This window comes from Fringilla coelebs, assembly GCF_963513975.1.
Source record: "Fringilla coelebs genome assembly, chromosome: 12".
Classification (NCBI taxonomy): domain Eukaryota; kingdom Metazoa; phylum Chordata; class Aves; order Passeriformes; family Fringillidae; genus Fringilla; species Fringilla coelebs.
The window spans coordinates 2,274,734-2,294,314 of record NC_140038.1 but is presented as its reverse complement, the minus strand read 5'-3'; the positions used below and the strand labels follow the sequence as shown (position 1 = coordinate 2,294,314).

Sequence of the window (19,581 nt, the reverse complement as noted above, 5' to 3'; positions counted from 1 at the left end):
GAGAGCCCTGCAGAGGCTGCTGGAGTGCAGGAGCACTGATAAATGGAGCTGTTGCATTCTCAGGCTCCACAAATCTCAGCAGGAGCGCTGAGTGAGGCTGGTGGTAAACAGCTTCCCCAGCTCATCCCGGTGCCCTGGGGTTACAGGTGCACCTGAACATCAGCTGACGTCATTTGATACTGAGCCAGGGAACCTTGTCAACTTGAAAACAGTTTACTAAGGGAGGGATTGCCTCATGTCTGCTTAGGGCTGCCCTGAAATAAACCTTGGAGGAAGTGCAAGTGGCCGCTGGGTGCTCGTTTTATTTTTCTTCCTGCTTTCATCTCTTTCAGTATGTGTGAGGCCATCAAGCCTTTTCCAAAATTTGCAGCCATTCTCACTACTTCCATATTTTCCTCATTTAGATCAGCTAGAGGAGAAAAGGGGAGGAAAGCAAGGGAAGAAGGTTTTTTAATGCCTTGGCATTGACTGTTGAGGGTTTTTTAATCCCTTGGCATTGACTGTTGAAGATGAATAGCAGCAGGATGGGAATGAAGAAAAGCTGTTTACTCTTGTGCCACCATATGAGGGGGGCAAACCACTGCAATTTAGGTCCTGCTGACAAGTGGACCTCCTCACCCCTACATGCAATTTTTCAATGTGTATGGGGCAGGAAATACAGTCACCATCCTTGAAGTTAGATAGACCATGTATTCCCTAGACACCAGCCTGGACCTTGTCTGTGGAATCCAGGCAACAAAGCTTTTATCCCTGAGGGAGCTCTCTAGGGGAAGCTGCATTAAGTCAGGGAGCATTCCTGGAGATTAGTATGACTGCTGGAAGATGGCGTATGAGTGACAATGAGATCTGTAAACTTTGAAGTATATGTCTATGGCCAAATGTTGGTTTCTGTAGCCAACCTCTGGAAGACAGGGAAGGAGCTTGCTCTTTCTCACTGGTGACTACCTTGAGCTAAAGCAACCTCCTGTTTCATTACCTTCTGCTTTTCCCTGTCCTCATGTGGCCTGACATATTTTGTGTGTTCTTTTGTCAGGCTGCAACATGTTGCAGTTTGTAAAAATCTGCATGCAACAGAAATTTGATCTGATAAAGGCCTCTGCATTCAGCTGCTGTATACAAATTGAGGATGATGATAATTGCTAATAAAGATAATTAAATTCTCTCTGTAAACAGATAATCTCTTCCCCTCTGACACTCTGCTCTCAGAGTATCATATTCCCTGCTGTTTATCAAAGTCAGTGTAACAGCACCTGGCCAAGTAAGTATGGTAAACTACAGTGAACTTCAGCTTCAAAAGAATGGGCCCCAGTATTGCTGGGTAACGGAAGAAGCTGCCCTGGTGTTTTAAAGAGGATTTGTCTGAAATGTTGACCCTCTCCCGTACTCACAGTACCTGCAAAACCATCTCCTCATTTCAGAGAGGTTAGTTCTGCAGGTGCTGGTTCTCCTGTTCAAGAGGGTGCCAGGTCCATTGCTGTGAAGTGCAGTTTGGCAAGTACATGGCTTCTCTTTCCTTCTGCACATGGTCCAGGGACTTGCCCCCCAGCTTTCTGTGAGGCTGTTGTTCTCTGTGTCCTGGGCCCTGCCTGGAGCCTGCTTTGCCCAAGCAGAAGCAGCCTGGAGGCAGGTTGGATTGATACACCAGTGTCTCCTCTACAGGTAAGTGTCAGGGTTGTGCATACAAAACAGCTCTATCCAAGAAATAAGGCAGTGTCGTTGTTTGTCTTTTACTGGACTTCAAAGAAAAAGTAAAGGTATCATTTGCCTGCTTCCTTGCCATGGTATTAGGTGACATGGTAAAAGGGAAGGAATTCCATAACAGTTGAGAAACAACCATTTACAGGTGATGATTTAGAACACAAACCTCCCTGGCTGAAATGTAACTTGATGCAGTTATGAGTGTTTTACTGCAAAGGAATTAGTGCTTGAAGTGTGTGTTTTTTTTCCTGGGATTCCATAGTGTCTGGCTTTTGGGATTGCTCAATCTCTTTTGCTTGTGAGTTTCTTTGAATTCAGGTGTATAACTTAGATAAGAATGGTCTTGGAAATAAACCACTTACCACTCTCTAGGTACAGTTTACTGAAGCCTGGTTTTAAAGCCTGAGTCTTTGTTAATGGGAAATCATCACATCTCTTCTACTGAATTTTCCTTTAGATTACTCTTTTAAGAGCTCTACAGCTTAGGCTAATGTGTTAGGCTATACCTCAAGAGACTGGAGATTAATGTAGTGTTTTTCATGTACGCCCATCTCTGATCTTCAGAGATGCTCATGTGGTTATTGTAGAAGGGAATCTTCTGTTGATAAAGTAACAAAGAGACTTGGAGCTCTCTGAATCTTTTTTTTTTTAATTGTTTCTTTTATTTTTACATTGTATTCTGTAGCTTGAAAGCCCCCTCCCTAGCATCATTCAAGGTTGGTATGCATTAAAGAGAAGTGGGAAAATACATCAAGGAGCTCTCGAGTAAAGATCCTGTGATCTTTGTTCTTGCAGGCTGCAGTTTGTTCAGTCATGTCTTGGGCATAGCTGGTTGCCTAGGGTGTTGGTGAGGTTGCCATTGGAGAACACTCCCTGGTGAGCCCTGAGCAGGTGACCCAGCCAGTTTAAGTGCCCACTGCTGGAGGCAGCAGGAGAGAATAAGAATTGAGTGGCTCCAGTCTGTGCAGCTGAACTATTTTCTGACATTGCTTGTGTAGTAAAGGAGGTTGCTCCAGAGGGAGTTGCCAGTCTCCTCCAAGCAGGAATGTATCCTTGAACACCCTGAGCAGAGCAGAACAGCTCTGCTGAAGTGGCTCAGCCTGGGAGCTCTCCTGAAGTGGAACCTGCTTCTGCAGGACTTGGGCTGGGCTGTCATCTGGCCTCAGGGAGATTAAAGTGTCCAGTTTAAGAAACAAACACCAAGGGGATCTTGCAGGGTAAAAGAGAAAGAGAGAACAGTGTGCATACATGCTTACATTCCAGAACAGTACAAGAGCCTATCCTGGTCCAGCTGGCTTCCTGATGGATGGAGTGTCTGCCAGAGGTGATTGCTTACGTGCCCTCTGAATAGAAATCATTAAATAAATGGGAGTCGCCTGCTCACTGTACACAGATTTCACCAAGAGACTACCAGGTTTTTCTCACAGATTCCTGTACTGGTTTGTCACTGTGGTCTCTAGTAATTGGTGCACTACTGAACAAAGGTCTCTAAACCTACTATGATATGGAAAGGAGACAGTGTTCTCTGTTGTACGGGGTACAACAAAACCTGTCCAGAAAAGCTGATGGTAGTGCTGAGACCCTTGGTAGGTGTCACCTAGAAAAGAAAATCAAGAGATGAATTAACAGTCTCACAGGTTGAAAAACTGAGATTAATAGAAAGGAGAAGGTGGCAGCTAAAGACAGCAGTTGCAATACATTTCTGGGTCATGTAAGCTTATTTTTGTTTGCCAGGCATATAGTTGTTACAATTAAAGTATCAAGTGACTTCTGCCCAGGTGAAGAGTCCTGCTTCACATGGGTTAGAAAAGTTTCTGACTATGTGAGAGGTGTGAAAAAAAAAATCTGGTAAACAATGGGCAAGTCACTATGCCCAGAGTAAGTCTCTGGAACAACAAGGCACCTTGTCACCCACAGGAGCAGCAGGGGAAGCTAAGACACAAACCCAATGTCTTTTGGGCTTTGGACATGCTGTTCTTGCTTGCAGTGGACTTGTCCTTGCAGGTTGTACAGCTGTTGACAGTAGCTTCCTCTGAAAGAGGCAGCGTAGGTGTCACAATGTGTCCTTACGAACGGGTTTCGTGATGGTTCAGGGGGGATCTCAGGGTGCAAAAAACAGACAGGGTACAAGGGGGTGTGCAGTGATAATCAAAACAAATGCACTTTTATTGAAATAACCACAGCAAAAATGTGTTGGGGAAGGATTGGGGAAAAAGAGAAAGATAAGGAAAAAAAAAAAGGGAGGAAAAGGAAAAGGGTATATAGCTACCAAACGTGGGATGGCGAAGGAAAAGTCCAGCCAGGCCAGGAACTGGGAGAGGAAAAATCCCAGAGCTGTTGTTGCAAAAAGGTCAGAATGTCCTTTCTTCTTTCCTCCTGAAGCGCAGTGTAAAGTCACCTGTGGAGTAGCTTAGCAATGCTCTCTGGTCAGCAAGCTCTCCTGGCTTACGAAGCCAGAGGCCTGTGGATGGGGGATCTTCAGTGGTCCCTCAATGACAGCTGTGGGGCAGATGAGGGATATTTCGGACAGACTCTCAGAGTAGGGAATCACCATGTTGTCACCACCAGTGTTGTGTTGGAGCCTGGAGTCAGAGGAGCGATTCCCCAAAGACCTGTGGAGCACCAACTGGGATCTGACTTGTCTGTGACTCGCAGCACCTGAGGAACTCAAAGCATTTTGACCTGCCAGTGCTTTGACAGGCCAAGAGCTTGTTTTCCAAAATGACTATAGGGTCTCTCAGGCCCTCTGCTTGTACTCTGAGTGCAGGTGGTGGTGCACCAGCACCCAAGAGTGACAGCTGTTTTGTGGGTGCCCCCTAAACTGAATCTGAATGAGAATAAAACCACAATATTAATGACAGTGTGAACTGGCAACAATAAAAGTAAGCATAATAATGGATATTAGCTGCAAACAATGCCTAATTCAATATTTAGGTGATCTTGTTTCAGATAAACAGAAAAATAGCACTGGAACTCTCCGTAGAAGGCACAGAAATGAAAGTAAGACTTATTTACTAATAAGAGTGGAATGGATTTCAGTTTTGATGTGAAAAGTCATAGTAACTAAGAGCACTTCCTTGATTTGGGAAAACTGGTTTTGGTACCTTCCAGTCTGCTGCAATCAGCTTTCTTCTTAAAAAATTCAGCACCAAAGAAATGCTTTCCTGTTAGTTATGTCAGGCAAGAATCTGTAGTAGAACAGGGTAATGTCTGTTCTGTAAAGAAAAGAGATTGTGTTGGCACATTTTACTACCTCAGGTTCTGACGGGAGCTGCTAAGAAAAGTAATTCTTCAGCAGTTGTTGACTCTTACAACTTGTACATACAAAAAGAAAACATTGAAAAATAGCAGTTGAAGTGATTAAGTTGACCTTTTGAAATAGCATGTCTGGGGGTTCAGCAAACAATGTAACTCCAGACCTTTGTGATCCTTGCAGCATCAATGGAAAAGCCGGTCCTTAATTTACAGGGAAGAGAGCTGAAGCCAAAAGAAGGTTTGGGCACACCTGGGACCAGAACACAAAACTTGTGGTTGTGTGCATGAGTAGACTTTTTCTAACTGTATTGAGGTTCTTTGCTGCTTTAGTTTTCTTTGCTTGCATTTATGTTATGGATTACAGTGCAGGAGTTAACAGGATGTTTTTTGGTGTGTTTTGCAGGGTTTCTGGAGGAGAACTTTTTGACTTCCTGGCGCAGAAGGAGTCTTTGAGTGAAGAGGAAGCAACCAGGTTCATCAAGCAGATTTTGGATGGTGTGAATTACCTTCACTCTAAGAAAATTGCTCACTTTGATCTAAAGGTAAAGATGTTGATTTAGGCTTTGTCTGACCTGTAGCTGCTAATTTTGATATTTAATATGGGTAAGGTCATGTGGTCACTGAAGATGTTGCAAGAATTGCAGGATAGAAATCAGAAAGCATAAGTAAAGACTGGCAGTGACTATCAAATGACCTATGATGTATTCCCTTAATAACTCTCCTGGGTTTTAAAGGACTAGGTGTGGAGTTTAGAAAGTGTTAAATTAGAGACGTATTTTTAAGCACTGATCTGATGAGATAGAGGATGGTTCATAATTATCTCATCATTTGACAGGGCTCCATTGCCTGCAGTGGAGCTGTAATGGTTTATACCACCTAAGGAATAAAACAGTCCTCCACGAGGTAGTGACAGTGACTTTTTCTATATCAGTCTGTTTTGTCAGTTCTGTCTGTTCTAAAGAAGCTTACTTTATGTGTCTGTGGTGAACATATATGCTCTGATCCATGAAAGAAAAGCAGGCTTCTTACCCTGAGGCTAAAACATGGTTGGTCCAATGCTCATGAGAAAAAATTCATATGCTCTGTTTCCCAGTGCAGCTCTGACTGAGAGAATGTGTTAGCAGGAGCAAGTTCCACGTTAGATTCTGCTGTGGAAAAGCCAGGCAGCTGCCAGCAGGGAATCAGACTCTCTTACTGCTGCCCTGGATGTTATGATTAAGTTATGACAGATTAATGCATTAAAGCTCATCATGGGAGATAAATTGAACCCATAGTTTACTCTGAAACCTGTGAATTCGGGCCATGGTAGGGAGTAGGTGAGGCTGAGAATTTTAGTTGAAGGAAAGGACTTTATGAAATATGTTGGATCTGGTAAAAAAGTAAAGTCTCTGGTTAAACATGTTAGTTTTGATTTCACAGTTCAAGCTTCAGCTTTTTCTTACAATGTTGTGAGAATGCCACATGTTCTTTTAATAGCTTGGTATGATCCAGGACCTCTGATCCCAACTGTTTGCATTTTCTGGACTGTTCAGCTGGTAAATCCGGAATCTTTTCTTGGCTTTGTTGCAGCTGTGAATTCAGTCTCATAGAAAACTTGGGTTTTTCCTTCCCTGAATAGGTTCAGCATTTACCAAAACATCTTCCATTGGCTTACAGTACAGTATAGAGTCAACTGGGCAAATACTGTGAAGTGTAAATTCCAAGAACAGATCAGTAAAATTGCTGTCAGCAAAATATTGTGCAGTGCAGCTGTCACTCATGGCTGGGCAGTAGCATTTTGTCTGCAAACACCTGAACTGCTTCAGCTGCCTGCTACCTCAGTCAAAAGAACTGTAAATGGCTAAGCACAGGGATGTTTTTCTTGTTCTACGATGATGTATATGCAGAGGAAAAAAAGCACTTGAAAACTCCGTTACTTTCCAAGATATTAATATTTTAACAACATAAATCTATCTTTTGTCATTTTTAGCCTGAAAACATTATGCTTCTAGACAAGAATATCCCTATTCCACACATCAAACTCATTGACTTTGGCCTGGCTCACAAAATAGAAGATGGAGTTGAATTTAAAAATATATTTGGAACCCCGGAATTCGTAGGTGAGTGACATGTTCCTTTGTCTTACATTGCAAATTTCAGAGGAAGCTGAGACATCTTGTCAAAGTTAAAAATTGAGGGATAGAAGTAGTTTTGATCTTATTTCTGTCAAGGCCACTTAAATCTAGAGGTTTACATTATTTTTCTGGAATAAGCAAAGGTGCTTTCTGTAAACCAGATGTCCTACTCCTGTGAGATTAGGCTGCTGCCAAATAAATATTTAGAGATGTAAATTCAGGATTGAGATTGTGAAGCTCTGCATATACAAATTATAATCTTTTTACTTGTTGCCTGGGATAAGTAGATCTCTGCATAGTGGTACATGAGTACACAATTACATGGGTATCTGTCATTACTTTGTAAATAAGAGCACCTCACACTGTACACCTGCTGAGTACCCTCATCTCCCCTTACATTTTTCCATGGGGTTCTCTTTTTGTTCCTCATTGGTCATAATTCTGATCTGTCTTGCCTGGATTTTGGGTTAATCCTGCTCCTTTCTACTAGTTTCTATTTTGGGGTTTGTTTGGGGGCTGGGTAGAGAATTGTAATATTCCAGTTAAACACAGCTGTTACAGATAATTTTTTTCAACGTATTTCACCCTTGTTCTTTTCTCTTGCATGCAGTCTTATATGGGAATGTTTTCCAATGAGGAAGTGTTTCTTGTAAAGATAATAGGGTTTGACATGGATAGCAGTGTAGTCTGGCAAGTAATTTCAATCTCTTGCTCAAGAGCTCTTTCTGACTGGCATTTACCAAGTTGCTATAATGGCACCAGTTAAAAAACAAAACAAAAGTTCATGCTTAGGGGCAGCAGCATTCTTGGGAGGTGAAATAATTTGTTATTTGTTGCAATTTGCAGTATAATTATTATATAATATATAATAATTACTATACTATATAATAAAGTCTGTTTTACCCTTATTCTTAAGTTGCATTATGCTCCAAGTTATGCTACATAATCTCCTCTGAACAGTTGTGAATTTGAACTCCTATTTGGGCTGTAAAATTATAAACCATTCCATAACTAACTTCTCCCTCTTCCCCTTGGTAATTCTTGGCCTGCTACTCCAGCCTGGTAAAAATTTGTTACCTAAGTTGCTGCTGTTCAATTAAATGTTTCTTACAGCTCCAGAAATCGTAAACTATGAGCCACTTGGACTAGCTGCAGACATGTGGTAAGTTTTATAATGTGTTTGTGCTTTCTTTTCCTGGGTACTGTACAATTACTTTTTCCTATTTTGATCTTCATAGAATCCATTACACCACAACAAATTTAAAAAAAAAAAACAACCAAACAAAAACTTAAATACAATTAATGAGACTTTGTTCTGTCATTCTATTTTTATACATTCTTTTAAATTAAAAGATAAGCATTTAATTTCTGCAAAATTACATTGAAAAACTGGAGTGATGGCAGTTCCAGAGTTAACTGTTTGCCACTGTCCACACAGAGGAGCACTCTGAGAAGGAAACATGTTCCTGCAGAGCTTGTGACAGCTTTATTTGTAAGAGCCTTTCATGCAGAGGAGACCTGTGTACTAATGTAATGGGAAGGCAGGCAAAAGAGGTCACCCCAAATCCAGCATCCTGTTTCTGCTCCTCTGTGTTTCATGTGTGCACTGTAGTAAGTACCCACTAAGTAGAAATACACAGAGACTTCCAATGTACACATTACTTGATGTTATAGGTAAAATTATTTTTTCCTCAAAACCCCATTCTGTAAAAGATATTAGCAGTTATCTAAGGTCACAATGGCTCTCCTGCCTCTATTGCAGCTACTACTGACTGTTGTGTGTTCTGCACATTAGGAAGAATACTGGTCATGTAGAACCCCTGCAACTAATGTCCTTTGTTTTTTAGGAGCATAGGAGTCATCACCTACATACTGTGAGTACAACAGATTCATCCCGTAGAACTAGAAATGTTCCTAAAGGTCTGTTGCACTAGTACAGAACAGTTCTTCCCTTCAGCCATTTAGAGACCTGCACATGTGGGGTGGGCAGGGGTTTGTCTAAAAGACAGGGCTTATCCCACAGCCTTTTCAGTTTAAAATAAGGAGTAAAAGACGAGGGGCATTCTGAGCAGAAGAAAAACAAATGTCCCTGGCAACACCAGGCATTTCTGCCTTTTATGGGATCTCGTCAGTTCCAAATGGTAGAGGATGGAAAAGCCGAGAGGATTAATAGCTCCTGGAATGACTATGAGCTACAAGCACGAGAGCAGAGAAACAGAAAGTGTAACAGGCCCATTTACAAGTTGGATTATTTCAGTTGGGAACGGTGAAGTTTTTATTTGCTTGTAAAGGCAGCAGTCTAGATTATTATGCCTAAATAAGGTCACCCATTTCAAAAAGCTGAATTTAAGCTCAAAGAGGAGCAGAGACGTTGACCCTGGAAACTAATAATTCAACTTACAGAAGAAAAAAAAATTGTTAAAGCTAGTAAAGTAAAGGTTGGTTGGAGAGATCATTATAGCAAGTAGGCCTAAAGGAAAAATAGATCACAGAATACTTTTTAGATACAGATTCTCTTTAGAAGAAAAGTGTGTCATCTGGTGGTGAATAAATAAAAGGAGGGAACTATGATGTGCTCAGTCTCTTAAAGAAATTAGTTTCTGTGGGCATCTGAGGACAAGCAGTTGAGAGTTTTATGATGGAGCTTGACAACTTGGGAAGCTGCTTGTGTGACAATGGATGCATGCAACAGAGGAACAGCACTCCTTGCTTTTCCTCTCATTTGACATGAGAATTGCAGAAGTGGACAGTGATCCTTGATCTAACTACTTCCATGGAAATCCTGTGACTCCTGGGGAGCAGGAAGCTGACACTGCTTGCTGGGAATGTCACACCTGTGGCTTTGGCTGTTCCTTGTGATACTGAGAGGAATAACTTGCTGCCAGACTTGAAGAAGGTGGACTTCTGTGTTAGATTGATTTGCACTACACGTTTCAGGCATCAGGACAAGTACAGAGCCTATGCATAAGGATTAGACCCCAAAAGCTGTAAAAAAAAATTAGGGTCTGAGGAATCAGATTCACTGCAACAAATTCCCTTCTTTTTTGCAGTGCAAAGAAAATTTGGGGTATTGGTTGAGCCCAAGCTCAGGTAAAGGGATTTAAAATACTGTCCAGGCCCTTGTTTTTTATCAGCACTCTGATCTGCGTGGATGCACCTGTACTTGCCAGGACATTAAACTCTGTGAATTTGTAAAATGGGTGTTCCTGTTTGGTGAGAGGAAAACTTAGGAGTTGAGGTCAAGCAGCAGGTGGGAATATGTAGCATGTGATTAGAGATGCACAGAGCCAGCTGCTCCTCAGGTCTTCCTGTTGTACTGAGGGGTCTGTGCTGGGACAGAGTAAGGGAGCAGTTCCTGTACTGCATCCAGCACAGGAGATCTGCTTTACCTGCTTGGCTACTAATGATTGCTGTGGTCACTAAGGTGGAAAAATGTCTCCATACAAATGATCAGAAAGAAAGAGCACGCTTTTTACAGTGGGAGGGATCAGCTTGCATGATAGGCTATGGACGAGAAATTTGCATGCCTTCAACTCAATATTGCCTCCTTATTTTAAAGCCTTTTGCTCAGAAGTGTTCTGAATACTTGGGGCGTGTCTATGATACCACCTACTTTAGCAAACGTGGCAGCAATCAAATGGATCATCAGGTGTAGAGTTCAAAATGCATCCAAGTCCTCAATCCAGGAACTCTGCAGTGATTCACTGGGTTATAAGGGCAAAGCCTTTATTACTGAGGGCTGCTGGTACATGTTTGCAGGCACTGAGTCAGGATATGACAAAAGCCAGTTGCATTGGATATTAGGATTTGAGAATCCTCCCATTTCGCAGATTTCAAAACTGAGGCCCAAAGAGAAAAAAAGAAAAAAAATCAGAGAATAGAGGACTGTTGATTTTGGCTTCCAAAAAAGGGCCAGAAGGTGGAATTACAGCTGCTTCATGGCATAACTTGGGGAAAGAGAAAAGAAGTCAAGGTCCTAGGGCAGGTTTCCAAGTTTCAGTTTTGGAGCAAAGCTCATGGTCTGTGGAGAGGTGCCTACTTGTAGCCAGCAGAAATGGAACCAAGGCTTAAGAGAAAGTATGTAAAACCCCTTAAGAATTGGGACTGACTGTGGTTTATGGGATGAAATTTACTGCATCAAAGAAAACTGAAGAAGCTCAGTCATGCTCTCTTGCCTGTGTCAGATGCTTTGGTGGTGTTGTGTGATTGTAGATAGGTGAGGAAGCAGTTTATGCACTTGAGTGTTTATTCTGTGGATAAAATCACATATGGTAGCTGGGGATAGGGCTGAAAGGCTTGGGTGGTCCCACCTAACTTTCTGCTCATCCCCCAGTATTCCCAGTCAGCCTGGTGGTGGCAATACAGACAAAGGTAAAGAGTCTGAGAGTGGGATCATGTAAGCAAATGGTTTAGTATTCAAAACCTCAGTTTAGTTCCCTGGAGTTTGCTGCAGTCCTGTTTTGAGCCTGCTGCATCCTGAAACTGTTATCAGAGCTGGACATAATAGATAAGCACAACAGCCCAGAAGAATATAAGAAAAGGGGTGAGATCAATCTCCTTGGTATAAATAAAATTTCCTGTAAACCAGACTTTTGCAAGTCAGCATCTCTTTGTGTTGGGGGGGGAGGAGCCTGGAGGAAAGGCAGGGTAGGAGGTGTGTGGGATAACTCTGTTCTGACACAAGTTTTATGGAGCAGAGGTACAGAGTCATCAAAGATGAAGGTTGACAGTCACAGCTGAGAGATAGGCAAAGCAGGAGGAAACCTTTTTCTTAAGTCAAGAATGGCATTTTATTATGATGTTGTCTCCATTACATCCTTGCAGTTGGAGCAGGGTGCCAAGAGAAAGAAATTTTGTGTTGTTCTGAAACACTTGGATGTTATTGCAGCCAAAGCCCTTTTGCTTGTGGATTCCTTTTACAGAGCAGCATGGCACTGCCTCTCCGGTGGAGCTGGCTCCTAGGCAAGGCCATGTGCCTGGCTTCTGATCACATGTTGTAGTTTGCTTCCAGCTGAGAAAGGTCTCTTGGTTCAACCCACTGTGTAGAGAACTCAGCAGCAGCTTTGCAGAGAGAAAAGAAGTAGGGACAGAGCTTTTCCTTCCTGAAGAAAATTTATAGAAACTCTATCAGCTTGAAGGTTATAGAAGCTGCACCCTGGTAGTCTTTGTGGGCTCACAGGGATAGAGACTCTCCTGAGCTGAAACTTTTTCTAGTTTGATTAGCAATGACTTAAATGAGATGCTCAGGAGAGGGGAATCAGTGCATTTCTCTCTGTGTGCATGCATTAGTGCTCCACTAGCCACTTTCAATGCAAGTCAGGCTCAGCTAAGTGAGCCAAAGCTGGCCATGTTTTTTCCTACATGGCAGAGGTGCTTCAACACAAAAGCCACAAATGTCCTAAGAGTATATTCCATGGTGACTGTAATTTCGTTAGGGGACTTCTGCTGTTTATTTTACCAACTGATTCCTCTTTCTGGCTTATCTAGGCTTAGTGGTGCATCACCTTTCCTTGGAGAAACTAAACAAGAAACACTTGCCAACATCACAGCTGTGAATTACGATTTTGATGAAGAATTTTTCAGCCATACTAGTGACCTTGCAAAGGACTTTATTCAGAAACTACTGGTGAAAGATACACGGTAAGCAAATATTCAGAAAGACCCATTTATCTCTAAAATAAACCTGCTGAAATGTGGCTTGGCAAGTGAAAAAGCTTTTCTTGCAGTGTGTATTGCCAGTCAAGAGTCAGACAGGAGGATGCTGCTGTGACCCTGGTTAATCACTGCATCCAGAAACCCTGAGGAGAGCTAAATGCAATGTTCAGGACTGAATTCTCACCTGAGTCAACCTGGCACAATAGGGTGTAGCTGAAGGGCTGAAAATGATGTACACAATATTGAGTTCTGGGTAATAACCACTCCACAATTTCATTTTCTTACGAACTGCCTCCAAGGAGGTGATACTATCCCAGAATATGTCCCCAGTGGTGCAATGCCAGAAAAAATCAGTACATGTGCTGATATGGAGTTGTTCTAAGTCTCTGTATCTGTGGCAGTCACCTAGGGTTTGTGTGACAGCTATGCAGGTCTTTGTTCCCAGGTTACAAGAACCACAGGTTTTTTGGTTTTTGTTTTTTGGTTTGGTTTGGTTTGTTTTATTTGTTTTACTTGCTTTTAACACAGTGCACACCGAGGTAGCATCTCCTTCCCTGTAGCCTTCTTTGTCCTGGAGGAAAGTCAGACCATTGGGATTCTTTCTAATGGCTTCTTTAGGGGAGAAAATAGCCACGAGAGGGAAGGAGCTGTTCAATGAAGATTTCTGCAAATCATCAGGCCTCAGTGTGGGGTGGAGTAGGTGTTTGATGAGAGTTTTGCACAGGTGTAGCAGCTCCAAGGAGAAGTCAGTGCTGTTGGTATTTGTCCCGTGTGCAGGCATGGTGCCTGTGCAATGCTGTGTTTCTGTCTTTGATTCTCAGTGCTCTTAATATGCTGTTCACCAAACTGCTGCAAGGCAGAAGGAAGTTAGGTTTGATCCACTTTGATTAGGTTGGCAGTATTCCTCTCAGAAATGTTGCTTTTAGGAAACAACAGCTCCTGCAGTGCTGTAATACCGTGTTCCAGAGGACAGCTTTGCTGTAATTACTGTTGATGATCTCTGATATAATTACTGTTGATTCAGACACAGATGTATCAAAGATGTATAGCAAGAATGTATTTTCTAAGCACATCGGATGAACAAAACAAAGGAATGTTGTATAACTTTTTATGGAAGGGTGCACAAAACTACAGGTAGATTTTGATGAAGTAAGAATTAAAGTTGTGTGGAGAGCGACCTACTGAAGTTTAGAACAGTAACTAAACTGCACACAAGCGGTGTGCCTCAGGGAGAAACATAACCTTGAAATTTGAGGGTTTTTCCTGAATTATCCTGTTGAAGGCTTCATAGGAAGCCTGGGAAGAGTGTGAGTCAATGGACTTCTGTACCAAGTATTTATCATTCAAGTCTTTGGGGTTTTTTTGTGTTGTTGTTTTTTAGGAAGCGGCTTACGATTCAGGAAGCTCTGTCTCATCCATGGATAACGGTAAGGCTGAGTAAAGAAAAAGACCTTGTTGTTTTTTCCGTGAGCAAAGCAGAAATCATATTCTCATTCTTACTGGCGTGTTAAATGGAAAACTGCCCCCTAAGTACTTTGTGATGCTGGTTGGCTCAAAAAGATGGACAGGGAGAAAATTGCTTGGGTCTGACCAATCCTTGGATTTCTGCAAATTATTTCCTTTATTATGATAACGTTCAGAAGGAGAGTAACAAAGCTCTGATGTTTATTGCACATTACAGTATCCCATACTGGACTGAGCTTTGCATTTTTCCATTCCTCTCTGTTTACATGGGCATATACTGTGTGTTGGCTTTCTTGAATTGAGAGTTGTCTGCAAGCAATATAGAAAATATGATTTCTCTGGAGAGAGAACTGCTGTGCACCCCGTGTTCTGGTTTGCTTACATTTGTGTGTCTGTATGTATTTGTTCATAAACATTGCTTGCTTATGGGGATTAGTCTCTTACTGAAAATACATTTATCTAGTCTCAGCATGACTAATGAGGATTTTTGAAATTCATTTTTTGCTTTGCATTGCACAAAACATTCGTTGGAGTGGTTTTAGGATTGTTGGTTTTCCTTCTACAAATATTGATAGCTTTGACACTGTTAATTGCTAAAAATTAGCATGAAAATAAATTGCAGCCATGTTGTTTGCACTTACACATCGGAATGAAAGCACTTGTCACATTCAGCTCTGGTGTTTGGCGTTTGTTTCTTTTAATCAACTGCACGAAGGAAAATCTTTGTGAGCAAAGCATCTCCCAGCATTGTGGAAGCCCTTTGTCCCTGCATCCTTTGTGTAGAGTTTTTGAATTGCTGCAGTCTCGTAAATGTTCAGTAACATTGGTTCCTCTGTCTGACGACTCACCAGCTGAAAGATGAAACCAAAGTGCAGGAAAACAAGAAGGTGGAGAATGCGCAGCTGAAGACGAAACGCCTCAGGGAGTACACCATAAAGTGCCACTCGAGCATGCCCCCCAACAACACCTACATCAACTTTGAGCGCTTTGCCCGCGTCGTAGAGGACATTTCCCGTGTGGAGCAGGGTTTCGGCACCTTGGCTGCATCCCACAGCTCCTTGCAGGAGGACATGGATGCTCTGCTTTCCATTTATAATGAGAAAGAAGCTTGGTACAAAGAAGAGAGTGAAAGCGTGAGGCACACGCTGTCCCAGCTGAAGTATGAGTACCGTAAGGTGGAGTCCCTGAAAAGGCAATTGCACGATGACAGCCAGGCTGTCGGTGCCAGGCTCGCCGGCATCTGCGGGAAATATGCTGAGCTGCAGAGCCAGTATGAATCCCTCAGAGAGGAACTTTCAGAGGAAATCAAGTGGACACAGGAATTAATGAGCAGTTTTCAACTGGAAAATGAAGCCTGTGTGAATGGAAACTTTCACTCTGTTTTCAACAAAGATATTAATGAATCACTAATGGAGCTGTTAAATAGATCTTGCTGTGAAGAATTCCTTGCAGGGTTGAATCTTGATGTGACAGAATCCCATCAGTAACACTGAGATCAGGCTAAGTGCAGGGTTTGTTGCTTGTTTCAATGTGCATCAGTTTAAAAAGGTTCCAGGTCATAGATTCTACACAAAAACATGACCTAGAATTAAAGTAGAAGTTCTGATGTATTGCACAAGCTGCTGACCAAGGCCATAATCTCCCAGTGGTTTGTAGTGTTGAAGTTCTTTTGTTTTGTTCTTTTGTTCAGTGTCTGAACTTGCAGGAACAAGATTATCACAGTGGTATGGACACATCTAACGCCAAAACCTTTGGTGTTGCCTGTATTTTACTCTGCATCATGTATTACAGTTCCTAAAGATTTCTAGGTAATCAATGTGGAATAAAGAATAAATCAGTCTGTACTTCCTAGAAACTGGGTGCCTGGAAACAAATAAAAAGTCCCCTTATAGCATCTTTGGTGGCTGAAGGAAACAGTTGGATAGCCCTGCTGCAGACAGTTCTATACACCTTGTGATACAAATATTTGCAAAGGTTAAATCTGTAAATTAAAGCCAATGGCGTAGCAATTTAGCTAATGTTGTGGAAATTCGCTGTGAAATGGCTGCCAATGAAGAATTTTAGGATTAGTGTTTAGGCCAATTGTGCAGAGTGAACTCTTTTACCATCAAAGGTAAGGTGAATTTTAAACTAAAGGATTAATGGACAGCTGAGTTTCCTGTCCTGTACCAAAGAGATCCTATTCAAAAGACACCATTGGGAACTTATAATGATCAAATGACTGTGTAATTTTGCAGCGCAATTGTCAATTTTAGACTAAGTGATAATAAAGTCATCTGGTTTGTTTTCTACAGTGAAGAAGATTACAAAGCTACAACTAACTTAATCTATGGTGTGGCATTTGAGACTAGAGTTCTTGCTATAAAGATTTCTTTCCTTAGGTTTTACAAAGTAAAAGAGAACCCAACCTTGAATCATGCCCCGCTGTCTTGTCTTTCAAAGAAGTCTCTTGGTTATACTGTATTAATATGCACAGATGTACCAATCTTGTTTTTGAACACAATAAATAGTTATTTATGCAGGATGCAGTTGTTCCCTGGTGGTTAGTGACTGAAAAAGATGCCAAGTTTCTGTGGGCATTTGCTGCATGGTGACTGTTGTGCAACTGCAAGAATCAATGAGATAGTAGCTCAAGTCCAGCTAGGGTGAATCTTCACATATATGTATTAGAGTTTATCTTTCACTGCCCCTCCTCCTTCCTCCTTTTGCAGAGAAGTTAATGGCCTAAATAAACTGAATTGTTGTTCTTCCTAATATGATTAAGAATGTTTCCTGATTTGAGATAAAAAGATAAAAGCATACTCTCATCTAATTTTTGGAGAGTACAGTTGACCCATTTACTGCCATGTCCTCACAAAGATGTGCAGAGGCTGATGCCAATTCAGAATTGTGAAAACAGTTATTCACTTGGGACATTGTTGCTCCCATCATTGTACTTGAAGGAGGATGGAGACTGGATGTGCTCTCTGTGGCATTGTTCTTGGCACAATATGTGAAATTTTCCAAAGCTTCTCTCTAGTGTAGATAGCCAGGATGTGATCCTGCCAAGCTGGCGCTGATGGCTGGGGAGAATTGGGCTCTTCTGTGACAAATAGTATTGAGCATTTTACATGTGTCCATTTTTATTGTTTCAGAATGCTTCTGCAGGTTCCTTTGAGCTGGAAGACCCATTAAAAACTGTCCAGGAGAACTGGAACACAGGATTTTATTGTCAGGGGGAGAGAGCCTTAATTCCTAAAATGTAACCTAAAGCCTAGTGGGAGTTAAAATTTGCAGAAAACACTCTCAAGAAAGAGAGTCTGCCTCCCCTCAGCCATGATCTCATATTCTTTGTTCATATTGATTTTCTTAATGAACAAATGCACTGGCACGATGAGAAGGAGCATTAAAGGAGGCCACCTTGTTCCTGAGTATATTTGGGTGAGGGCAGTGTTGTTGTGACTCTGTCCTTGAGGCTAATCACACACTGCTTTTGAGAAGAGATCCTGATGATTTGAGAGAATGACAAGGTCACTGGGTTGCAGGGTACTTAAAATGAAGAGGTGGTTATTAGCAGTCTGCAGGAAAGTGAGTTATTTAGAGTCGGTGATGGTTCGGCTGCCGAAAGGGCACTGGGAAATTTTTCATAATGATTGTACAGCTGACATTTAGCCAGTGACGTTTTTTCCACTTCAAATTGATTTCTGCTCGCCTGTTGCACCAAGCTGGCTGTTTGCAGCGTGAGGAAATTATATTTAATGCTTAACGGTCCCAGTTCTGTTGAATGCAAGTGGTGTGTACATCTACATGAGAAGGGGGCCCAGCTGATCGCTTGGCTCCGTGAAGTGCTGCTCAGAAGCTGCAAAAACGCTAAACCTACAGCATTTGATGAGAAGAGTGAATTTGTTGTCTCAAACATTTTAAATTATTTTGCTGAAAAAGATGTTTAAGTCCTCACTGATGTGTTTTCCATTTTCCTTTGGTACTCTTGCTGTTTCAGGTGCGTGGCTAGGCTGCGTTCCAGTCCAGTTCAGTACAAATATTATTGTGTTATCCACCTGCTGCATACGCAGATCAGAGTGGCTGGAATGGGTGTCATTCCATACTCTTTGAAGGGCTGATTCCTGGCCTTTCTCTTTTCGCTCATTTCTGATCTGGTTTTGAACCATTCCTTTCTTGCAATCTGTCAGATTTGGTTTTAAGGTTTATGCAAACTTTGAGGTACTTTTGGAATTGAAATGTGCTTCATTTTCAGAAGGACTGTGTCAGGATTTGTGGAACATCTGCTCCTTAACACCAGGTTGACATCCAAAGTGCTAGGCACATATCTGAATTCTGATCTATATTCTTCTTTATTCCTATTTTTCAATCATCAGGTACTGCAATTATTTTATTGCCTGGGTGTCAATGCCTTGTGCTCTCATACTCTGGCTATGGTTAAAGGACAAAGCCGATGGTTTTTCAGATAACATGTATCCTTATCACTAATACTACAGGACAGCTACCTTTGTTCCATTTTATTACAGTGATGTCATCTAGAGAAAAGGGAGATGGGGCAGGTGTGCACGAGAAGCACCTTAGCAACTTTGCAAAGTGAAAGCATAGCCTGAGCTGTAGCAGGCTCCAGGCCTGCTAGGGTCCCCTGGAGGGAAGAAGCTTAGAATGCCAAGTCACGGGGAAATAGCAAAAGAAGCCCCTCTCCTCCGCCTTTTGGACCCCAGCTTCTCTCTGTGACCCCATAGCTCACTTCTCCTTGACCCTGCTATTGGACAATTTCTGATCCCCTGTGGCCCTATATAAGGGGCTGTTTTAGCCCATTCTGGCCAGAAGAGCCATCACTGGAACCCTTCACAGACCCCCCAATAAAACCATCCCTGTGGAACTCCAGGATGAGCCTTCTCCTCTCTCGCGTCTGCTAACCAGCTAACCTGGGCGCCTTAGCAAGCAAAGAGCTGGAAATTGTATAAGAGCTGATGAATCTCTAAGAGCTGAGATCCTTTGGGCTTGCTAAGGTTGCCTGTGGCTGAGAGTGGCCTGGGTACTTGGACAGTCTGTCCCCAAAGGACTGAGCTATCCGGCCCGTGCTGCCTGCTCGGGGGCAAACCAGCCCAGCAGGAAGTCGGAATGCTTAGCACCCACTAGTTTTAGGATTTTATTTGCGATCAAAAGGGTGCTGTCTAGGCCCAGAGTGAGCTAGATTTAATTATTTTTCTTCTGCTTTTGCCTGTATGAATCCATAGCTTCCCCAGCTTACTTTCAGCCAGCTCCAGTGCACATGAGGTATCTTGCATATTTTATGCACCAAAGGGAGCTGAAAAATAAAATTGCTCTTTTATCTTCCAGCCCATGGACAAGCAACAGGCTTTGGTTCGGAAATCATCTGTTGTTAACATGGAGAACTTCAAAAGGCAATATG

The 19,581-nt window shown here is 42.2% G+C and overlaps 1 protein-coding gene across 1 annotated transcript in view; it reads left to right on the top strand.

The window, feature by feature from the left end:
* The window catches only part of DAPK2 (death associated protein kinase 2), a 35,104-nt gene extending 18,401 nt beyond the window's left edge, over positions 1 to 16,703 (top strand). Inside the window, exons 4-10 of the mRNA XM_084213645.1 lie at positions 5,357 to 5,495; positions 6,923 to 7,052; positions 8,181 to 8,229; positions 8,915 to 8,941; positions 12,555 to 12,707; positions 14,104 to 14,149; positions 15,038 to 16,703. Of these exons, the coding sequence (XP_084069771.1) occupies positions 5,357 to 5,495; positions 6,923 to 7,052; positions 8,181 to 8,229; positions 8,915 to 8,941; positions 12,555 to 12,707; positions 14,104 to 14,149; positions 15,038 to 15,673 (1,180 nt within the window). The 3' untranslated portion in view covers positions 15,674 to 16,703. The remainder of the gene's footprint in view (positions 1 to 5,356; positions 5,496 to 6,922; positions 7,053 to 8,180; positions 8,230 to 8,914; positions 8,942 to 12,554; positions 12,708 to 14,103; positions 14,150 to 15,037) is intronic.
* The last annotated feature ends 2,878 nt before the right edge of the window (positions 16,704 to 19,581 follow it).